Here is a 22,327-nt window from a genome sequence, read left to right on the forward strand (position 1 = left end):
AAATAACTAACATAAAAATAGTTTCTGTTTAGCTTAGTTTCTACAGCTACCCTTGTTAGTAACCATGACAACTAATCACCTTCACCTGTTCTATGTTAGCCTCTTGTTGGTGTATTTATACCCCTGTGTTTCAGTCTTTGTTTGTTGGTCGCAGTGTTGCCAAGTTTGCGTTTTTTCCACGGAATTGGGCTACTGCAGGTTGTTTTTCATGTCCGTGGGTTGAAACAACCACAAATAACATGATAATTAGCCCCTGGAATAATTTTACCAGGGGAACCCCTCCAAAAACATGGATTTTACCCACCAGAACACAATTTTTACCAGGGGACCCCCCGAAATGCAATTAGGCTAATTTTGGGCTTGTTATGAGTAGCAATTGGGCGGGTTTTGATGTGAAAACCTGGCAACCCTCGTCAACTGTTGCCTTTACACACTTGTTATATACAGCTGTTCCATCTCCCGTGTCTTCATTGTCTGGATTATTACTATTGGCCTCTTATTTGGTTTACCCTTGTGTTTGTATGTTCTTGGACTGCTTGCTAAAGGATCCTCACTTCTCCTCATCCCTGCTATACCAGTGACACCGTCAGTCCAGCTGTCACCATGAGAATCATCAGCTTCAATTAAACCATGACTGATCATAGCAGAATCAAAGCTATCTCATCTGTGAAGGAAACAAATTAGACTCAAATCTGATGTTTTATGCTAATTACAAGCCTAAACCAATGTGTCCGAACCATACCTGGTAGGAAACACTCTGAAACCAGAGCGCAAGGTTATATCCAAGCACAGGGACAAAAGCAAGCATAATCTCTAGTGCACTTTACAACATCAATAATGTAAACTGATCAACAGCTATGCATTATTGAGCAGTCACATTGCTGACCGAATGATTAGCTGATGTGTAATGAGCCCTTTGTCTACATTCCTTCAATGGTCTTGATGAAAATCATATTACAATACAATATATTTTATTGTCCCCTTGGGGAAATTTGTCTTGGGCTTAGTGAATGCTGATTTTCCAAATCACACAATAACACAATACATAAATAAATACACAGTAAATAAATAAGTCAATCAGTCACATATATCTCGCCTAAATCTCAACATGGGGACAGGCATCGTATTGCACCGGCAAAAAAGGCTGGATAGTGAGTCTACAGCCTTGAAGATAGTAACTATAAAGATGTCTCCTTCACTGAAATATTAAGAGTGACTTGTTGAAAGAAAACAACCATATAAAAGTCCTTACAGCTGAACTACAGCACATAGCTCACATTATCCACTGCATGCCAACCAGCTTCTGTGCCACAGTTACTCTTACACAGAGGCCAGGAGGGCATAAATACAAAAACATTCCCTTGCGCAGAGCTCTAACCTGAAAGTGAAGACGTTTCCAGAAACATCCATCCCTAAAGTCAGTGGATCTGTTCCAGAGCTTCCCTCACACCTTATTCTCCTGTATTCTCCTGAGCTCAGCCAACTATCACAGTGTTGACAGTCCACAGCTGGCTAAAAATGGCTCAACAGACGACTGTCTTTTGTAAATCTGCCAGACATGACAAGCATGAGGGGCTCTACGCAACAGACAAAGTGTGGGCAGTGTGCTGAAGCTTACTGTCAGGTCTGACGTGCCGAGGGAGAACATAGTAATTCACATCATTTATTATATTCATTAGACATATTGCATATAGCTGTCCAGGAGACTTTGTTTTGTCTTAATATCATTACATGGTTTCATTTTAAACTTGAATGGGCTTATTCATAAGATAATATGTAGAGGCTTTGATAAATAAATAAAATACATTAAAGGGGACCTATAATGCCAATTTTACAAGATGTAATATGGCGTCACCAGAATGCGTCTGTGAAGTTTCATCTCAAAATCCCCCACAGATCATTTATTATAGCTTGTCAAATTTGCTTCTTTTTGGGTGTGAACAAAAACACGCCGTTTTTGTGTGTGTCCCTTTAAATGCAAATGAGCTGCTGCTCTCCGCCCGCTTTCCAGAAGAGGGCGGAGCTTTAACAGCTTGCGCTTCGGTTGCTCAACAACAACAAAGCTGGAGAATCTCACGCAGCCAAAATGAGGATTGTCAGTAACGGTGTTCAGCCTTACATTGTTCAAACCGGAGTCGACACTGATGGAGAGACTCAGGAAGAAGTTACAACTTTTAGAATGAAACTGGACGTTTCTGAATGGTTAGTGGATAAATTTATGTAGTTGCTGTGGAGTTGATTCAACTCATCCACTAGCTGTTTCTTTAATTTTGCGGCCTTTTATGCTGAATCTTTTCTTGGCTTTGGTCCAACCAACAGTGAAACTTTTCTTGAATATCCTTGTGCATCTTCATCTAGTAATATTGATTCGGCCCACTCAACTCACCTCTCTGTCATCTCCATCCATCTCCTGTCATTCACCGTTTAGATCAATACACCTGTTAGCTGCCTTCAAACAAACACAGCACATCTCTTTTGTCTTCTCATGATACGGTAGATCAGTTTCTCACTCTATCCTCTCATCCACTGCAGTCTTATATTTAAAACCCAGCAGCCTGCGAGGTATTTGGCTCCAACTGCTACCTTGCATAATTGCCAAGAAATGTAAGCTTGTATAAGCGTTTTCCTGTTCGGAGAGCACTTTAACTTTTTATTGCATGTTGTGAGATTCCACCAAAGGCTCTAAGAGCTAATTTTTCTCAGCAAAGAGTGAATTTGCACAGAACTGCAGGGGTGAGTGAAACTGAGCCAGGCCCATCATCCATCCCTCTACTCCCACTCTCTTCCTCATCTCTCTTTGCTCATTACTTCATTATCCGTCTCGTCTCTCATCCTTCTTTGTGTCACTGCACTTCTAGCGCAGCAGCCATGGCTCATCGGTATGCCTCTAACGCAGTATATTACACAAGCAGGCCTCCAGCTGCATCGTGGGTGACTACAATGCTAGTGGGGAACAGTCCAAGGATTAAGCGAGGGGCAGACCGAGGGGAAACAGGGAGGGTGGAGAAGAACAATCGACTGAAAGTGTTTGTCGGCATTTGAATCATAGGCTGGCAATGGTGCTGCATGGCTCAGAGTCTGGCTGACTACAACTGATTGCATTAAATGGCCTTACAGTCATGCAGCGGTGCCAGCGCTCCCGGTGTCAACACACACACACACACACACAGCTCTCTCCCAAAGGGACGGCGAAGCTGATGCTGAGTGGATTAACCATGCAACACAGAGACAAATCTGCAGACAGACATTCCTGTACTATTCTTTGAAAACTGGAAGCTGCTGCTGCTGTTTGCCAAAGTCAAATTAACTTTCTTTCTATCATGCTGTCAAGAAATACATTCAAATATAAACGTTTCTTCAACTACAGGCACTTGTGTGCCAATGGAAACTCTTATGTTCACAATTTCACTAGTTTATCTATACTAACAATGTCCAACAATGGGATATAGCGTCAAAAGAGAATTTTTTTTTTTCACAACAAATGTCATAAAGTATGTATTCAACACTAAAAAATACTGGGACAAAAACAACCCAAGTTGGGTTGGAAACAGACAAAGTCAGCGGTTGGGTTAAATGTTTGCTGGGTAGTTTTATTTAACTTAACTATTGTTTAAAATTACTGTATTTCTTGCTTAAAATGAACCAAAAGTATGTTGGAAATTAACAATATGTTTAATAAATGTATTAATAACATTAATGAATAGGCCTAATAATTAAACAATAAACATTTATTAAATTGCTTATTAATAAATGTTCACCTTTATGATTATTATTGTTGCCTCTAGTAATTATGTGTCTGATTTTTAATTTCCAACCTTTTTTGGTTCATTTTAATCCAGCCATAGAGTAATTTTTAAACAATAGTTGAGTTAAATAAAACTGCCCAGCACGTTGGGCAAACATTTAACCCAACCACTGGATTAAAACAACCCAATCACTGGGTTTGTCCATTTTCAACCCAACTTTGGTTGTTTTTAACCCAGCATTTTTTAGAGTGAATGATGGAAATGACATTAAACCATTATTAAATCATTTAAATGCATACAATAAATAATGCAATCTAAAAAATGCTGGGTTGTTTCAACCCAAATTTGGTTCAAATATGGACAAATACCAACCATTGGGTTAAAAAGTTAATTTAAAAATTTAACCCAACCATTGGGTTTGTCCATATTTGACCCAAAATTGCGTTGAAACAACCCAGCATTTTTTAGAGTGTATTTTCACACTTTTTGCATAATTTTGTTGTTGTTTTTATCACATTTTGTGTAAAAAAAGAATCCAAAAGTTTGGGGGCAGTAAGATTTTTTTTTAAGAAATTAATACTATTATTCAGCAAGGATGCATTAACTGGATCAAAAGTGACAGTTTTACACACATTTACAAAAGATTACAAAATACATTTTAATTTTAAAATAATGCTGTTGCTTTGAAATACAATACATTTCAACATTGATAATAATAAGAAATGTTTCTTGAGCAGCAAATCATCATATTAGAATGATTACTGAAGGATCATGTGACACTGAGGACTGGAATAATGATGCTTTACCATCACAGGAATAAATTACATTTTACAATATATTCACATAGAAAATGGTTATTTTAATACCATTTAATATTCACAGTATTACTGTTTTTACAATATTTTTAATCAAATAAATATAGCTTTGGTGAGCAGAAGAGACTTACTTCAAAAATATAAAAAAAAAAAAATGTACCAATCCCAATATTTTGAAAGGCAATGTAAAATATTTTGACATAATACACATTAAAATTACATTATCATAATAAATAAAATGTCGATATAAAAAGACCGTTGAAATTGGCAAAAATCAATGATGAATATTGTAAAATATTGTAAAAAAAAGAAAAAAAAAATGTTTTAAACATTTGACCTAAAAAGAACAAACAAGTCTTTTAGTTTCAATTAAAATAAACACCTGGGACATTAAAGTGCCTGCAGCTGAAACACAGAGAAACACAGAGCATAAAAATATATGAATCACCAGTTTCATGACAAGCATTTGAATGCTTTCCTAATGCTGAAAGCTATTAAAAGCTGTTATCCATTCATGTAGTAGAAGCCTTTGCAGAGAGCGCATTCCATGAGACTAAGCATTATTTTAAAAGCCATTTTATCTTTCAACTATTTTAAAAGCACTTTGGCCATGGAGGAGACTTGAACTGATGAGTCAGGTGATATGAAACTCTCAAGCATAATTAGCCTTTTGCTCTGTATCAAGACCAGCTCCTTCAAAACATATGGTTCTGTTCGTCCTCTTGATTCTTTTTCAGTTTATCTGGCCTGGAATGTCATCATTTCACCCTCTTTTTAATCCTGTGTTTGTGGAAATACCTCTGGGGGCCTCACCACCCGCCAACACGTAGCACGCTAGAACGGTGAGGGGGAGCTGCTAGCATAAGTGGATAAACAAGACAACAATTGCTTACATTATGCTTCATTCTCATGTGTTGGCTGAGTCTTCTCACATGATCACAAACATGGTCTGATGAATACATAATTCATCAACTGACCACACGAGTGGGTGAGGGTGTTACATTTACATGCAAGCTAGTTCCAGATATTAGCCTATCCTTAGTACGTATTCATTATATACATGCATTTAATAATGATTTGGACTTTATGTTCAATACTTCAGATTAAAGATTTACAATAGTTCCTAACTAGTTCTTAGACTTTGTGAAAAAATATAAATATTATATAATAATAAATATATTATTGCATTTTTAATAGATATTTTAGAAAATACAGGTCCACTAATAAAAATCATAATGATCAGATTATTAAAAATAAATAAAAAAGTAAATAATATAACAATATGTTACACTATATATATATTATATATATATATATATATATATATATATATATATATATATATATATATATATATATATATATATATATATATATTTTTTTTTTTTTTTTTTTTTTTTTTTTTTTTAACAATCTGGTCATATTTTAATGGACTTATATTTTCTAAAATACATTACTGGCCAAAAGTGTTGTCTGGAGGGGATTTTTTTTTTTAATCACACTACTAAGTTCTATTAAACCATCAAAATATGAGGAAAATATAGTTTTTTCTTTAAATATTTTAAATATGAACAACAAAACTACAGTAATTATCTGACAAAATTATTTGGCAAAAAAAAGGCAAACTACAGGTTTTAAATATAAAATGCATAGAAAAACAAAAAGCTCACAGGAAAAAGCATACATTGATTAAAACATAATTATGAATAAACACATGATTAAACATAAATGAATAAAGGGTGAAGATGTCAATTTTCTTATAGGCCGGACATCACTTTTGGCCTCTACTGTATGTAATTAAAATATAATAATTTATTCTTTCTCTTGAATATATAAATAAAAAATAATAACAAAGATATAGAAATAGAATAAAAAAGACTCTTACAATCTGACTTTAAGAACAAATGGAGAAAATGGTAAGCTTTCTCCTCTGCAGAACAGAGGTTTGTTTTTGAATGTTTACATGAGTGTATATTTATGTAATACTGCTGAGTGAATATATGTAATGTACTGCAACTTCTGTTATTTTTTAATTTTTGTCACGTTTTTTTTCTGTACGTTTCCGTTGTGTTTCTAACAAAAAACAATAAAAAATAAATATAATACTTTATACTTTATAAATATACTACTATAATATTATTATTATTAATAAATAATATGTTCCTGAGTACAATGGACACACAGTGAGGGAAAAATGTCACTCTACACAACTTGGTGAACACTCAACGAACAACAAACAATACAGGACACTGTGTCAGCGTTGAACTCCTCCTTGTTTCCATCATGGAAAAAAGCAGGATCTACACTCTGATAGATTCAGTGATGGCCTGTGACGGGGGTGGAGAGAGAGCAGCAGAGAATTAGTGCCTGACACGGACAGCTGGAACGGTGCAGCGTCGGAACCACAGGCCTGTCTTCTGTTTCCACAGTCGTTAAAAATTCAGCTCCAGAAAGGGTCAGATGTCAGAGAAACAAGCAAACAAAAAATACCACAGCATTCATAATGCATTGTCAGACAGACCTTTGTCAATGACTACAGTTTCAAAATCGCTTGATAGCTTCATTTTTTGCACAAACTGTACATTGACATCTTGTGTCATGACAGCATGTTTGTTCTGCGTAATGAATTCAACAAATTAGAAAAATAACTGACAGCTCCTGATAAACAGACCAAACTGTAGGCATGTTTTCAAAAATAACACAAAATTGGACAAAACTCACTTTTAGCAGAAATATACATTTAAAATACAGTTGTTCTCCTGGAAAAAAGACTAAAAAAATTGATGATTCATCCTGCACTACACAGATTTTTGTCCAATCAGATGCTCTCTGGAATGAGAATGCCCCACCCCATAATTAGGGACGCACGATATATCGGCCACCTATGTTCATTTTTAATGTTATCGTTGTCGGCCTGATAAGAAAATGTCGTCAATATATTAAAGCCGATAAATAATGGATTTTTTTTCCTTCAGCTGAGACACTTAAAGGGATAGTTCACCCAAAAATGAAAATTTGATGTTTATCTGCTTACCCCCAGTGCATCCAAGATGTACAGTAGGTGACTTTTTTTCTTCAGTCGAACGCAAATTATGATTTTTAACTGCAAACGCAGTCAAATAATAGCAGTAGATGGGAACTTCAACTATAACAGTAAATAAAACTTGCTTAGACAAATCAAAATTAAACCCTGCGGCTCGTGACGACACAAACACGAAACGATTGGTTTGAGCGAGAAACCGAACATTATTTATATATTTTTTACCTCTAATACACCACTATGTCCAACTTCGTTCAGCTTCCTGTTAGTGAGGTCAAAAAATGCGTTGTGATGACGGAAGTGATGTCTCGCCCATATACTTCAATGACACGAGACATCACTTCCGTTGTCAAAGCGCGATCAGACCTCACTAACCGGAAGCTGAACGAAGTTGGACATAGTGGTGTATTAGAGGTAAAAATTATATAAATACTGTTCGGTTTCTCGCACAAACCGATCGTTTCGTGTCTTAGGACATCAGTGTGTCGTCACGAGCCGCAGGGTTTAATTTGGATTTGTCTATGGAAGTTTTTTCGACTCTTATTGTTCAAGTTCCCATCTACTGCTATTATTTGACTGACAGACGGCAGCGGTTGCAGTTAAAAATCATAATTTGCGTTCGACTGAAGAAAAAAAGTCCTCTACATCTTGGATGCACTGGGATATTCTGCACTGCAGATAAATATCAAATTTTCATTTTTGGGTGAACTATCCCTTTAAGGCCTTTGCACACTGAGTCTGAAATTTTCATATACGTTTTTTCATATTTGTGATCCTAAAAATTTGTCACAAGAAGAGACTTTGCACACTGAATCCGATGCGTATTAATGAATCTGTTGCGAAAAAAATTGCAAAATAATACAAAATGAAGTCTTCAAACAGTGAGCATGATTTAGTTGTCCTCTCTTAAAAAGACAAAAAGAGGAAATATTGGGTAGGCTACATCCAATCCTGAGACTGCGTAGAGAGAAAGGAGAGTTCCACCTCATCAAGGAGCTGAGTGATTTCAAAGTTTACTTCAGGATGTCAGTGCCTCAGTTTAATGCTTTGTTGGTGATACTGGCACAATCTGTCTTTATATTCTGTCTGTTTCCACACTTTGTTTGTCATACAGTGCAACTGCTTTGTGCTGTAGACGACGTGGAGCATCTGTCAGATGGCATTCGGGATTTTGCATTCACGTACGGTGGCTCTGAATTGTCAAAACGCCTCTCAAAATGCATGCCATGGATGCGAAAAATGCAGAAAATCGAACCTGATCCGAATTGTTTTATGACGGACGAAAGTTTCGGAGGCAGTGTGTAAACATGACTCATATTTTTTAACGTGCGAACATTTCGGACACGAATTTCGGACTGCTGTCCGCCATTATGGTTTTGAATTGCTTGAAATAAGATTGAAATCACTTCAAAAAGAAAAATATAGTTAAGCGCAAGTCTGTCATAATATTATAATGAGAACATTATGACATGACATGACTTTTAATGGCTTAATCAGCTTCTCAAAAATTATTAAAAAAATTTGATATAGATTCATCGGCCAATATATTGGTTATCGGCTTTCAAATAAAAAGAATGATCAGTTATCGGTATCGGCCAAAATGTTTAAATTATCGGTGCATCCCTACCCCTAATAACCACTGCAACTACAAAGAAAGTAGCTAACTTGTGTTTTTCTATGCACTTATGCACTATTCTATTCTAATGCACTTTAGTATGTCTAGCCCAAACTTACTTTTTAAATAGAAAATACATCAAGCCATGTTAGAAAACTGCATTCATTGGGTGTTTTAAATTATCATCAACATAAGTGACTGAAAATCATCATGAAATCACCAAATGAGACATCTTTATCCACATACATAAAGCCACCTTAATCTTTTCCAGTCATGGCTATGGCTTTATAAATACCTTGACTGGAGATTCCTTAAAATAAAATGAAAATGAATAAAACATCCTATACTACTCAGCTCACTCACCTAAAAGACTTTTCTCATCTACGTTCCTGAAAGAATGTTTATATATATTTAATCGAACCCTAAAATATGGCTGATAATAATACTATAGCATCAACCCTTTCAACTGAATTACAGGATTGAGCTGATAAAGTAAAAGGCTGGACTGATTCAGAGGGAGGTCAATATACAGTATGTGCATCTGAGCACAGAATGGAGTGTAGAATCATTGAATCATTTCAGCAGTCATTCAACTGCTGCCCAGTCATTCAAATCCATCTAATTCCATTAGAGAATCAAGAAGGAATAAATATGCCATAACAAGAGGCTGAGATTAGAAGAGCTAATGGCATATTTCATTTAGCCTGTAAGTGCAGTTTATGTAGGAGGATGATGATGATGATGATGATAGGACGAATGTAACAAAGGGCGCAGCTAAACAAACACTAGAATTCACTGTAAAAGGCGCATGTTTGATCTGGTAACTTTGCTCTCAATTAAATCTAATATTAGAAATAAAATGATCTTGTAAACATCATCTACTCAACTGCACCATCCTAGTATATCGTGTTCAAAATCTAGTTGCAGACTGTTGTGACAACTACACTAGTGAATATAAACATGTCTGAGTTTACATTTGATATTGGTCTCGCACTACCACATGATGATGCAACAATTTTCTTGTCTTGTTCTGCAACGGTAAGGCACATGCTTTTGTAACATGATAGATTTGTGTAACTAACATCCATCTGTAAAAAGGACAGGCAGAGGACTTGGCTACTAGATGCCAGATCCTCATTATCAGAGTCAGACTGACACACTCTCCCACGCTGGGCAGGACTACGAGACGAGACAAGTACAATCACAGGATGTGCACATTGAAATGGACTTGAAGTGCTCTCCATTGCCTCCAGTGTTTACAAAACAACCCCTATGGAATAAATCCATTAAAGGGGTCCTATTATGCTTTTTCACATTTTCAACTTTCTTTAGTGTGTTGCTGTTTGTGCAAGAAAAAGTCTGCAAAGTTACAAAAGTCACTCGAGTGGAGTTATTCTCTCTATATGTGTGCACTGTTTCTGAACTCCCTGAAATGCCTCCAATGTAGTCTTGAAATTTCTTCTGAGAATGCATACATCACAATATTTCTCCTTTAAATAATTCACACCCAAGACATATGCAAAATACAGGGGCATGGATGAGTTACTGTAGTTGTGTGATGAAACTCACACAACTACAAAATGTGGAAACACATTTGAAGCAGCCAACCAATCAGAGCACAGTGTGCTTCTCAGAAGGAGGGGCTTCATAGAGACAGGAACTAAACAGGGGTGCATTTCCCGAAAGCATTGTTAGTCAACTATGGTCGTAAGTCCCATTGAACTCTATTGGAACTTGCGACCATAGTTTGCTTTGGGAAACGCACTCCAGAGCGTTACTGACAGACTGGGAAAAGAGATGCTGCAATATGTGAAAATATTGATCTTTGAACATTCAAGCATGAAAACCTGTTCTAGTAGACCCCAAAAACAAAATCAAGACTTTGAAAAAGGGCATAACATGTCCCCTTTAAAGTCAGCTAGTTCAGTGATTTTGCTTTAGGACCCTTCATTTTTATATTGGACATTATGAGGCGACCCATCACGCTTATTTATTTTTTATTTTTTATTGTAGAAAGAAAACAAATGTTCTACAAGGGATATAGTATTTCACCCCAAAATTAAAATTGTAATAATTTATTCAGCATCATGTTATTTAAAACCAGTATTACATACTTTTTTTCCATTCATCACAAAAGGGGAAATTTCAAGTTCAAGTTTCACACACAAAGTTATCATATGACTTCTGGAGATTTAAAATAAAGCCCACAAAATACTACTTTTAAGCTATTTTTATGATGCTTTCACATCCTTTTTGATGCTTGAAAGCTTCAGTCCCCCTTTTTTGCAATGACAAGAAAATTATTATACTTTATACATTCTTCAAAAAGTGTTTGACAGAAAAAAGAAAGTCATACAGGTTTGGAACAACATAAGGGTGCCCCAATGATGCTATTTTAAAGGCTCCTAACTTTGTTTTGGAGATCTCCTACAACAGGTTTACATGCATCCAAGGTCAAAAAACACTTTAATTTTCTCATAATATACATTGCAGCATCACATCTTTTCTCTCAATTTCTGAAATGGCTCGATAAAGGATTCGGTCTCTCTAAACCCCTCCTGTCCAAGAGCCTACTCTGCTCTGATTGGTCAGATGGCCCAGTCTGTTGTGATCGGTCTACCGCTTACGAGTCAGAAACCGACATTTATCTTGCACTTTGATCTTTGAAACTCTGCAGACCATTTATGGCTCGTTTCCACCAAGCGGTATGGTTCAGTACAGTACAGTATGGTATACAATTATTTCAGTTGTCAGAAGTTGTGAATGGTACCAAAATATCAAACCGTACCGTACTACTTTTCTGGGACCCAGCTCAGAAATAATACCGGTACCAAAAGGGTGGAGCTAGACTCACTGCAGAACATTGATTGGTTGACAGAGAATCGTCATTTGCGCGTTACAAAGAATGACAGCACAATACTGTTGCAACACAATGTGTATTTTTCGGCCGTATGTCCTCCATTGATGTTTACTGTCACTTTCTTCTTCACACGAGAATGACGTCAATCGCTACTTTCTGGCATACACCACAACTATCAAGTAAAAATGCTGCAGTGAAAAACTGTCAATTGGTTTACAGAAAGTTTCCGTACTATATACGGTGAATAACTGTAATAGATCTAACGGTACATTTAATGTCATTTTACGGTAAAATAGCGTTAAATTCACAGTTTTTGGAAGTGAAAAATTACAATTCATTGTAAAATTTACAGTGAAAAAACGTAAATTGACATTTACACAATTCCCTGCGTGACACTTCACATTTGATATATTTTTGTTGAAATAACTCTGTTTCTTCTTAGTTTTTCTCTTTTTTTTCCCTAATCAGTTATGTACATTAGGGTTTTATGTTACATCTAATGTTGTTAAATTAATGTTTATTGCATTTTTAAAATTTCATGCATGTTACCATGATGGAGTGTGTGTGAATGACACTGTGTGCACCTTCTATATGTTAGTGTTGTCCTTCTCAGCTTGTGGAAAATCTGCTTGTGATGAACTTTGATTCATCATGTGACTCTTATCACCACTGTGTTTGGTGACTGTCAGTGTATTATAAAGGTACAAAACAGATATTAGTACTTCATTAGGTTGGTAAATTAACATTATATCAGTTAATGAAATACGTTATTTTACCGTTAATTTAACAGATTTTTTTTTTTTTTTTACGTTGCTACTGTATTTTTTTACGGTAAAGTTCTGGCAACCACAGCTGCCGTTTTTTTACCTTAAATTTTACTGGGATTTTTTTTATAGTGTACTGTTTGCGGTGGAAACGCAAGCCGGATCAGGGTTTACTGTCCCAAATCGTACTCTACTGTACTGAACTGAAGCTTCCACTCGATGGAAACAAGCCATTACATTCACAAACAGCTATATAACACACTTTATGAAAAAGCATAATAGGGGCACTTTAAGTGAAACCTCCCTTTAAAATCAACTAACTAAACTGTACACGCTCACCAATAGGCTGAGGGGATGTTATGCAACCTGTACATGAACGTGCAACCTTGGACATTAACAACAAAATGCTTTGCTAAGCCTAATATTTCTATGCTAAACAGGCATTATTTGTTGCATTATTTATTACGTGCATTTAGCTAACTGCGACCCATCTAAACAGAGCATTAGGCAACCACAAAGCAAGGTCATTAATACCTTAACAGCTCAAAATCAAACACAGAGATGGAAAAAGGATAAATAAAACAAGCCTAATGTATTGCATGAAGTTATAAGAAGAATCAGAGAATTATGCTGTGATCATTTTGCAATTGATGAACCTGTAATCAACAAAGTATATGTAGGAAGAGTGCCGTTATTCGACACGGCCACTAGAGCTGCTCGCACAAGAGCCTCTTACAGCAACTCTTGCATTAATTATGCTCAGAAAAGCTTTAATATGGAAACGATCCACTTAATGAGTGACTAAGAAATATTATGAGCAGGAGAGAAAATGTTCAGTATAATTAATGACTGACACTTCTATTCATCATCAAGCTAGTCTAGTCTGGTGAATGGACAATGTTTTACCACAAATCAGATCCTTTCTCAAGCCCGAACACAGACCACAGACTGTTATTTCCTCCATGTCTGCAGAAAAAGCATGTGGCCTGGGTTCAAAATTCCCTGACTCATGAAAAAGTCTTTCTTTGTCAAGCTAACGACCAGGGCAGTTCAGTCGAGTTGACAGTTAACCCAGCCGGCACAATGCCATTTTACAACAAGCTGGCATTTTCTAGTTGCTCCACGTGTTACAGTACTATTGCTTTATTTAATAACATTTAGTTGAGGAAAATGTATGAATGAACACCACTAAAGGACACATCTGTTATACCAGACTGATCTAAATGCCATATGTTCGAATGCACTGTCGCACATTTGACATTCGGCAGCTGTGAAGACCTATATTTCATGTTTATAATTAGCAGCAGGATCCAAGAATTGAAACCGAGAGCAGCATTGGGATGTGATCTGATTAAGGGACTCCAAGAATACAATACTTCAAGAGCAAAAAGGTGTACAAACCGAGCGTAATGAACCTTTTAATTCAGTTAATTCTGGCACACAACAGCTTGATGAAATTCAGCTCGTGTGAGGGAGATTAGCGAGCAAACATCACGTTTACCCATTGAGAGAGGCTGGGGAACCGGTCCAGCACTGCTTAAGGGTATTAATGAGACTGATCCAAACCAGGGGAATGTTTGTTTTCGAGTATTTTCCACATCTACATCCAGCTTCCGATCAGCGTTAATAGCCGCCGGGGTTGTAAACACATTTCCAGCGGCTCAACAAACGATATCGCAACTAATCAATAACAACAGTCCACATTATATGGCCAAATCAAAGATAACTGATTTAAATGCTGGCTAAGTGAATTCATCTGAACTCTAATTGACTGTAAAATGCATTTCTGAGGAGTTAACATCATAAAAATCCCCTCTTAAACAATGTGATGCTATAGCTTCCTGTGAAACACAAGACGTCGATAGACAGACTGTAATTACCTTTATGCTTCACCTTGGAAAAAGTTGCAAACACAGTGGTTATCCATGTTCTCATGGGAACATGACTTGATGATAGTGTAGAGGAATGGGGATTGACAAGCATAGGGACAGACAGTGGTGGTGTGAGAAGCTACAGCAAGGAGAGTCAGAGAGGCATATGAGGACAGAAGCTATATGTGTTCATCTCCCCAAAGGCATGAGTGGGCCTCTGCACTAACATAGGCAGGCAAAACAAGAAATGCTCTCACTATTTTGGAGAAAATCAATAAAATGGCATTAATGGCCTCTATAGGTTCAATTATTAGCTTTCAGAGATGAAAAACAAGAACTGAATAACATGTTGGCAGACATCTCTAAGTCCTTTAAAAAAAAAATCAAAGCATACTTGGACAGATTTTGACAATATAAACTAGGGTCAGAGACATTTAAGAGTGTCCATGAGAAAGGAAAAAATTAAAAATGCATATGTACGCTTTGTATTCATGTTGGTTTTATATTGTTTTGAAAAACATTTATGCGATTGAATGAGTGTATATTAAAGGGTTAGTTCAGACAAAAATAAGAAAAAAATGTCATCAATTACTCACCCTTGTTTCGTTCCAAACCCGTAAGACTTTCGAAACACAAATTAAGATATTTGAAATGAAATCGGAGCGATTTCGCTTCCTCCATAGAGAGTCTACAAAACTACCACTTTGATGCTTCAAAAAGTTCATAAAAAGATCATAAAACTAATCCATGAATTGAGTGATATAGTCCAAATTTTCTGAAGAGACTCAATCACTTTATACAATGAACATATTAAATTTAGGCTTTTATTTACATATAAACATTGATCAAGGATCATAAACAGAATCTCAACTGTACTTGCTTGATGCGAAAGAACAAACCTCATTGGTTCTTGCAGAAGTTCAAACATGATGCGTAACTCCACTGGTTCTCATAATAATATAATTGGTTCTCGAAAATATCTTCATTTTTGTTTTGAAGATGAACAAAAGTCTTACGGGTGTGGAACAACATGAGGGTGAGTAATTAATGACAATTCATTTTTGGGTGAACTAACCCTTTAATCATTATTTTTTCACACCTTTTTTATTTAAATAGATATATTTATCAAGGTAAAAACAATGAAAACGTATCATGAGTTGGTCATTTAAAAAAATCAAGATGTATTAAATAATTCATTGCATGTATGAATTGCATTTTTAAAGTATTTTTTAATTAATTAAAGTCGCAATGTAACAGAAGCAGTGTATGTTATTGTTAACTAAACTATTCTTATTAAAAAATATTTTCAATCATTGAAATAAAATATTTAAAATATACATTTTGGAGGAAAAATATAAACTTAAAAACTTAATCAAAAAATAGAAATGTTGCCTTGTCAACAAACTGAAATAAATAAGTTTAAAATATAAGTACCAAAATCACTCAAACTAAAACTGAAATATTTAAAAAACAAACACTAATGAAACAAAAATGACTAAAACTTAAACTAACTTAAATTTAGAAATAAAAGCTCATTTAAAATATTAATAAATACTACAATAATAACACTGAATGCAAGTAGTGACAGATCTTTTCCTCCATATTGTGAAGTACATCCGCGTGAAGCAGATTATCAAAAAAGAAAAAAACTGCTGGGCGGGAATTCGCTCAAATCCATCGGTTGTTGGTGACAGATCTGAATGTGAGCATGCGGTCGATTGTAAGAAAGAGGCGGGGTTTAAGCAGACTAAATAATTGGAGAAGTCTGGCATATGTCATCAGAGAGATGTTTAGATTTGAATTATAATTACATGCTCAAAAAATTAACGGATGAATCGTTTAAGATAAGATCAATAAGATCCATTTAGAAAAGCACCATTTTTTCATGCCAACTTAAGGTGTCACATCATTGACCCATTAACATGCAAAAGACTAGCAATAAACTTACTTTTATGGGTGCAGAGCTGAATTTAATTTTCCGTTTTTGTGGAATATCCTCCTTATCTTCCTCTGGAAGACCAGGAATCTCAGTAATCTCTGGTCCTGGGTCATAGGAAAGGTCATCATCGTACAGGTCATCCTCTAGGTCCGTGCAGCTCTCCCCCCAGCCCTGGTAGCAAGCATCTCCATCGGCAGTGAAAATAACTCTCTCATTGCCACAGTATTCCTCATTGGGTTCTTCAGTGTGATCCTCTGTAATCCGGCTAGACTCCTCCTTCACATGACCATCTGTGTCCTCATGGACCGTGGTAGCTGAATTTCCTGCAACGTCATTGACTGACGAATCCTCCACGGCCTTGGTTGAGTTTACCTCATCTTTTGGTTTCGGTTCACTGGATCCATCAACCACATCGGGGGACTCCTGGGGCTTCTTCTCGTCGGGTTTCGCCTGGTCCACGGCCTCAGACAGAGGACTAGGACTGAGAAGATCTTCTGAAGATGAAGAAACTGGCAGATTGTGCTTGCTACCCACTCGTGTCCTGTAAAAACCACGCGACGGAGACTGTCGCGCACTGTTGTCTTCCTCGCTGGCCTCCCCGTGTCTCTGTAAACCATCTGGGGAGTACAGCCCTCTACCGCTTCCGTGGCCTCTTCTGAAAGTAGCACCGGAGCCCTGCTGATCAATATTTTCGAACACAGCACTGAGCTGACTCACAGTGGGAGATGAGGCCTCTGTCCTGGAGCAAAGACTATCCAAAGAGTCCGTACTGCCTCTGTTTGAACGCGCTCCCCGCCAGTCATCCAGATGCTCGTGAGAACCCCTCTTCTCTCGGCCGTAAGAGTACACAGGCGACTGTGAAGCATCTCTGGAGCTCTGCTCAAAGAGTTTCCTCGTTTCTGAGAACTTTGAGTTATGATGGCCAGCGGCAGTCCGCTCTCCAGTGCCGTGCTGGAACTTGACCACCGACCCATCTGCCTTATTGATGAAGTTTGTTGGCTTGTTGAGTTTCTGTGGGGAGGTCTCATCCCTTGAACGTCTGTTGGACCCAGTGCTCTCGGTCCCCATCTGCATGAACATGTTCTTGATGCGACTGACGTGAGCCCCGTATTGCCGCCCTCGAGGCTGCCTGACCCCTTCCGGGTCCTTGAGTTTGGGGTCTCCATCCTGTCTTGGTTGGTCAAATGCCTTCTTTAGAGCCTGGAACTCTGTCCTGTAGGCATTCCGGTGTGGGGAAGCGCTCCTCAGGGTGTTCCTCTCTGCCGAGGCCTCTGTCTTCAACATCTTAGCCTCGACAATGGAGGTCTTCTCAAATATGCAGTAACATTCCTTCAGGTTGTTCGTTGGGTGCAATCACATTTTGTTGGGGATTCCTGAAAACATTTACAAAAATGTTATGAGTAGCTTGTTTGTTCACAAATGATGCAATTATTATTTATTTTTGAACAGCAGACAATCATATAGCCTACTGTAAAAAGTAAAAACTTGCCAAGGAATTAACAATAAGCCCACCAAATACCAAATAGGCCCAGTTGTTGTTGTTGTTTCATATACTAGTAATAACTATAACTGACTAACTATAATAATCTAGAGCTCCATGATTAATCGTTAAAAGATCGTGATCTTCATTCAAACACCCAAGCATTTCAATCCTAAATGACAACGATTCGCCTGTTTCTAGTAGACCGTTGACACACCGGAACATTCAAATCTGTGTTCACGGCTCCTGCCACAGGTGATTGACAGACAGCCTGAAACAGCTTCACAAGTCTTTTGAACATCACAGTATGGTTGTGTCTGTTACAAATATTCAAATTATCACAGAAGTCCTGGGACAAACGTTTATATTTCAGATATAAACACTGATATCTACATTAGTGATCAAAATACAGCAAATCACCTTTTGAAAGTAAGTTTGGTGCTTCAAATAACGGTCATAACGATTACATTGTTACGTCACGAGGTGGTGACAAGTGAAAATGTACTTCTCTGAATAATTAATTCAAGAGATTCTTTCAAAACGCTGATTCATCCATTAATGAATTAAGTGAAGTATTTATGAACGAGTCATTGAATAATTTATTCAAAGCCGATTTTTCTTTAAATAATTGATTCACGTTAATTAAACATTTTTAAATAAACTGCAGCAATTAACATTTTGTCAGAACCTCTAGTAAATTACATGCTAGTTTGTTTAGTTTGTCTGTTCAGAATTGTGATTCTTTTATTCTTTTTATTTAATTCAATTCAATTCACATTTATTTGTATAGCGCTTTTCATGATACATATCGTTTCAAAGCAGCTTTACAGAGAATGCATGTCAACATTAGCAAATAATGTAATCATTTAGGCAATTAATTTACAATCACTGTTAGCAGTTTAACTGAAGGTAGAAGCAATGAGCTCCTGGAAAAATGAATTGGGAATGTGCATGTTGATCCAGATGATTGCGTCTTCTGAAGTCCTCGCAGGAGTTGGCGCCGTATTTAAGATTTTGAAAGAAGTCTGCTCACCAAGGCTGCATTTATTTGATCATAAATACAGAAAATATTATGAAATATTACAACTGAACAGTTATTTAACCACATTTTAAGAAGCTTCTTGAGCCCAAAAAAGATCTGCCTGTGATTGTAATCACAGAAAAATAACTTTTTTTTTGTCAAGTGGGATTATTAGGAACGACTCCATTGACCCCTATTGTTCCTAATAAGCTCACTAAGATAAGAACCTTACAGAACTTCTTATAAAAAGCTTTAACTGAATTCACTGTGCTCAGAACACATCATTTCAATTCAAAAAACGTCACTATTCATTTTACTGAGAAACAATATAGCCTAAAAATAAGTCTCACAACTAGACTTCTGCTTTAGCAAAGCAATATAGAGTTGATATGATGACTTTAAGACAGAGGAACCGATTAGAGGAACCATGGTAAAACTAAAGTAACATCCAGACTGAGAATGCTTGGATATTGATGAATGAACATTCAGACACTAAAACTCCAGTTTGATCATCAGATCTTTAATTAGTCATGCTGACTAATCAAAAATGAATCCGAGTTAAATTAAGCGCCAAATACAATGTGAACGCATTTACATGACAAATTGTGTCGTAGGTTTATTTGGCCACACAGGTGGGCATGTACCTTATAAGTCCACTCTGGACTTTGCAATTAAATAAAGCAATTTAATTTGGTCAGTTTACCCAATTCCAACAGCAGCTGCGGCAGCAGGGCAGATGAAAACAAGCAACTCTGCTGCACATCAGTTTGTAAACACAACGCCTCAAAAAGGACTCGGATGCTGGGAGATGCCTTTGCATTGGCTCTAGTCCACCGCCCTGGTCCCTCAACATTATGCGTGATCATCACTTTGCCATAAGGGCCGACGGAGCACTCAATATCAGCGCGATGTTGTTGATGCACCGATGTGTTTTCGACGCAGATCTCGATATGGCTCGCAGATTAGATTTGCCTTCCATCACCCATCGTGTACACCGCAGACAACCGCTGCATTTTAAGATGCCGGAATGTATTTAAAATCAATCCCACATTAATATTTAATATGAATAATAAAAGCACGGGAAGGCAGATGCACATTCAGCCCAACACAAGGACAAAATATAACTGTGCGCGCGACCTGCATAATGTAAAAACAGTTTATGTTGGTTAGATAACAGCCCACATTCAACTCTCACAACATGCATAACGCAAAAAAATGCGAAACTGCAAATGTGAATATGCATTTAGCAAAAGTGCGATCATTGCGCTATTCAAAGATGATGAACAACCAGTAACGTTACGCGCATCACATCACATCGCCTGCAGCACTGACAGCTCCATCCTACAAACCCAGTATCTATAAATACTCAAAAAATACAGACCTAGTTCATTCCAGTGAGTGTATCTAGCCACAGCTAGCAAAACATCGTACATAAACAAAAAGCAGAAGTGGCACAAGTATTGCTTAACTCCCTTGTTGTTGCTCCAAAACAAAAGAGTCACTTACCTACATACGCCTTCAAATGCAATGTCAGTTATCCCAGGAATAAATGTGTCCTCGCTTTAAAACATTGACCAAAGGGGAAGTGCATTGAACATCATTTTAATTCAGCCCGCTACTAGCATCAAGCTGCCATACAGGACCGTACCAGACAATTGACACAATTTGACATACAAGCCGGGCTTTACACACACACATACTCACGCGCGCGCACACACACATACACGTTCGCGCAGCTAGACAACGCCATTGCAGACGAGGGGTGATGCCGCCATTCCCTTAGTAGGGGTGTTGTTGATACACAACACCATTCAGAGTCAAACTATCAGTTTAGACGAAGCCATTTCCGTATTTCTTCATGCATTTACCTCAACTAATAGTGTTACTCGACTATGTGCTTTTGTTATGAGAGCTTCGACAATTGACAGGTGTGTAACCTTAATTTTCAAAAATGGTTCGGTCCAGTAATCTGTGTAGAGGGGGAACAAGCAAACTGCAGTCTGGCAAAGGAAAGAAAGTGATTAAAATCGCAGCATAATAACTACAGTGGTCGTGCTGGGGTGATACAAGGCCACGTGGTGATAAGAAGAATCATTCAATTGTAATTTCCATGTAAATGCATTTATGCTGCCTCTGTGTAGCAATTAATAGTCTTGTGTAAATGCACTTTTTTGTGTTAGCTATATGCCACTTCAGATGCGGTGTCTGTGCCGCCTTTGCAGCATAAACGTGGCATAAAGCCATTAATTAGTGTTCTGAGGAAGAAATACTAATTATAAACGTTAAAAAAGCTTTATTATTCAAAGAATGAGAAACATCTTCTAGCTACACAGCTGCTAGCTCTGTGCCTGCTCAAAATTGAGTGTTAAGATGCAATGCTGCATAAAAGCCAGTCTAAATTATGCCTGCTCTGAACCACCTCATCCCCTTGTATCAAAGTATATAGTTACAATTGCTGTGTAAATACATTTATGCCACTTCTAAGCAGCATTAAACGTCTGTGTAAACTTGTAAAGATGCCTACATTCCATTTTGGAAGTGCTTCTGTGCCACCTTTGCAGTGTAAATTTGACATATTTATATTTCCAGGTTTTATATGTGTAATTTGTTAACTTCTTATTTGTTTCATTAAGCGTATGTTGCAAGAATCCCAATGCTATTTTTATTTTATTTATTCTGTTTTTAGCCCAAATACTGCCATGGGATGAAACTGCTAACTTGTGTTGCAGATAATTGCATAATTGACAACAAAAATTTTCTGTTACACCCTCATGTTTTTTTTATTTTTTTTTTATTAAAAAAATAAAAAATACTATTTATTGCTTAACACTTGATCTGCTTGTATTCCTGTCAGAGATGTTGCTTAGCAACCTAAAATCTTGATGGCACAAGATGCAGCCTGGTTGCACTTTTGTTCATGAGGTACAAAAAAAAAAAAAAAAAAAATACAGAACTAACAGAAGGTCACTATAGACCGTCCAGTTGTGCGGCATTGTGCACACAGTGCAAGTGGTCATGACCATCTGCGTGCTCAGCCTCTCCACAGGGGGTTGAATACATTTTAATTGACCTGATCTCATTGTCATCTTTAGAGCTTATGGGGAATGATGGATGGGGGAGGAGCCTCCTGCATGTGCATTATCCTTAGAGAGAGGTTGCTTTTCTGTCATTGCTTC

The 22,327-nt window shown here is 37.1% G+C and overlaps 1 protein-coding gene across 4 annotated transcripts in view; it reads right to left on the reverse strand.

Annotated features, from left to right (window-relative positions):
• Nucleotides 1-22,327, reverse strand: part of ppp1r9a (protein phosphatase 1, regulatory subunit 9A) — a 79,392-nt gene that overhangs the window by 53,179 nt on the left and 3,886 nt on the right. For 2 of the 4 annotated variants that reach the window (XM_067412194.1, XM_067412191.1), the window contains exons 1-2: nt 20,658-20,785; nt 16,660-18,023 (exon numbers count right to left, since the gene is read on the reverse strand). In XM_067412194.1, the coding sequence (XP_067268295.1) occupies nt 16,660-17,934 (1,275 nt within the window). In that variant the 5' untranslated portion in view covers nt 17,935-18,023; nt 20,658-20,785. Of the gene's footprint in view, nt 1-16,659; nt 18,024-20,532; nt 20,589-20,657; nt 20,786-22,327 lie in introns of those variants that run through there. The other 2 variants (XM_067412193.1, XM_067412192.1) reach the window with 2 other exon arrangements.

This window comes from Chanodichthys erythropterus, chromosome 15 (genome assembly GCF_024489055.1).
Source record: "Chanodichthys erythropterus isolate Z2021 chromosome 15, ASM2448905v1, whole genome shotgun sequence".
Classification (NCBI taxonomy): Eukaryota; Metazoa; Chordata; class Actinopteri; order Cypriniformes; family Xenocyprididae; genus Chanodichthys; species Chanodichthys erythropterus.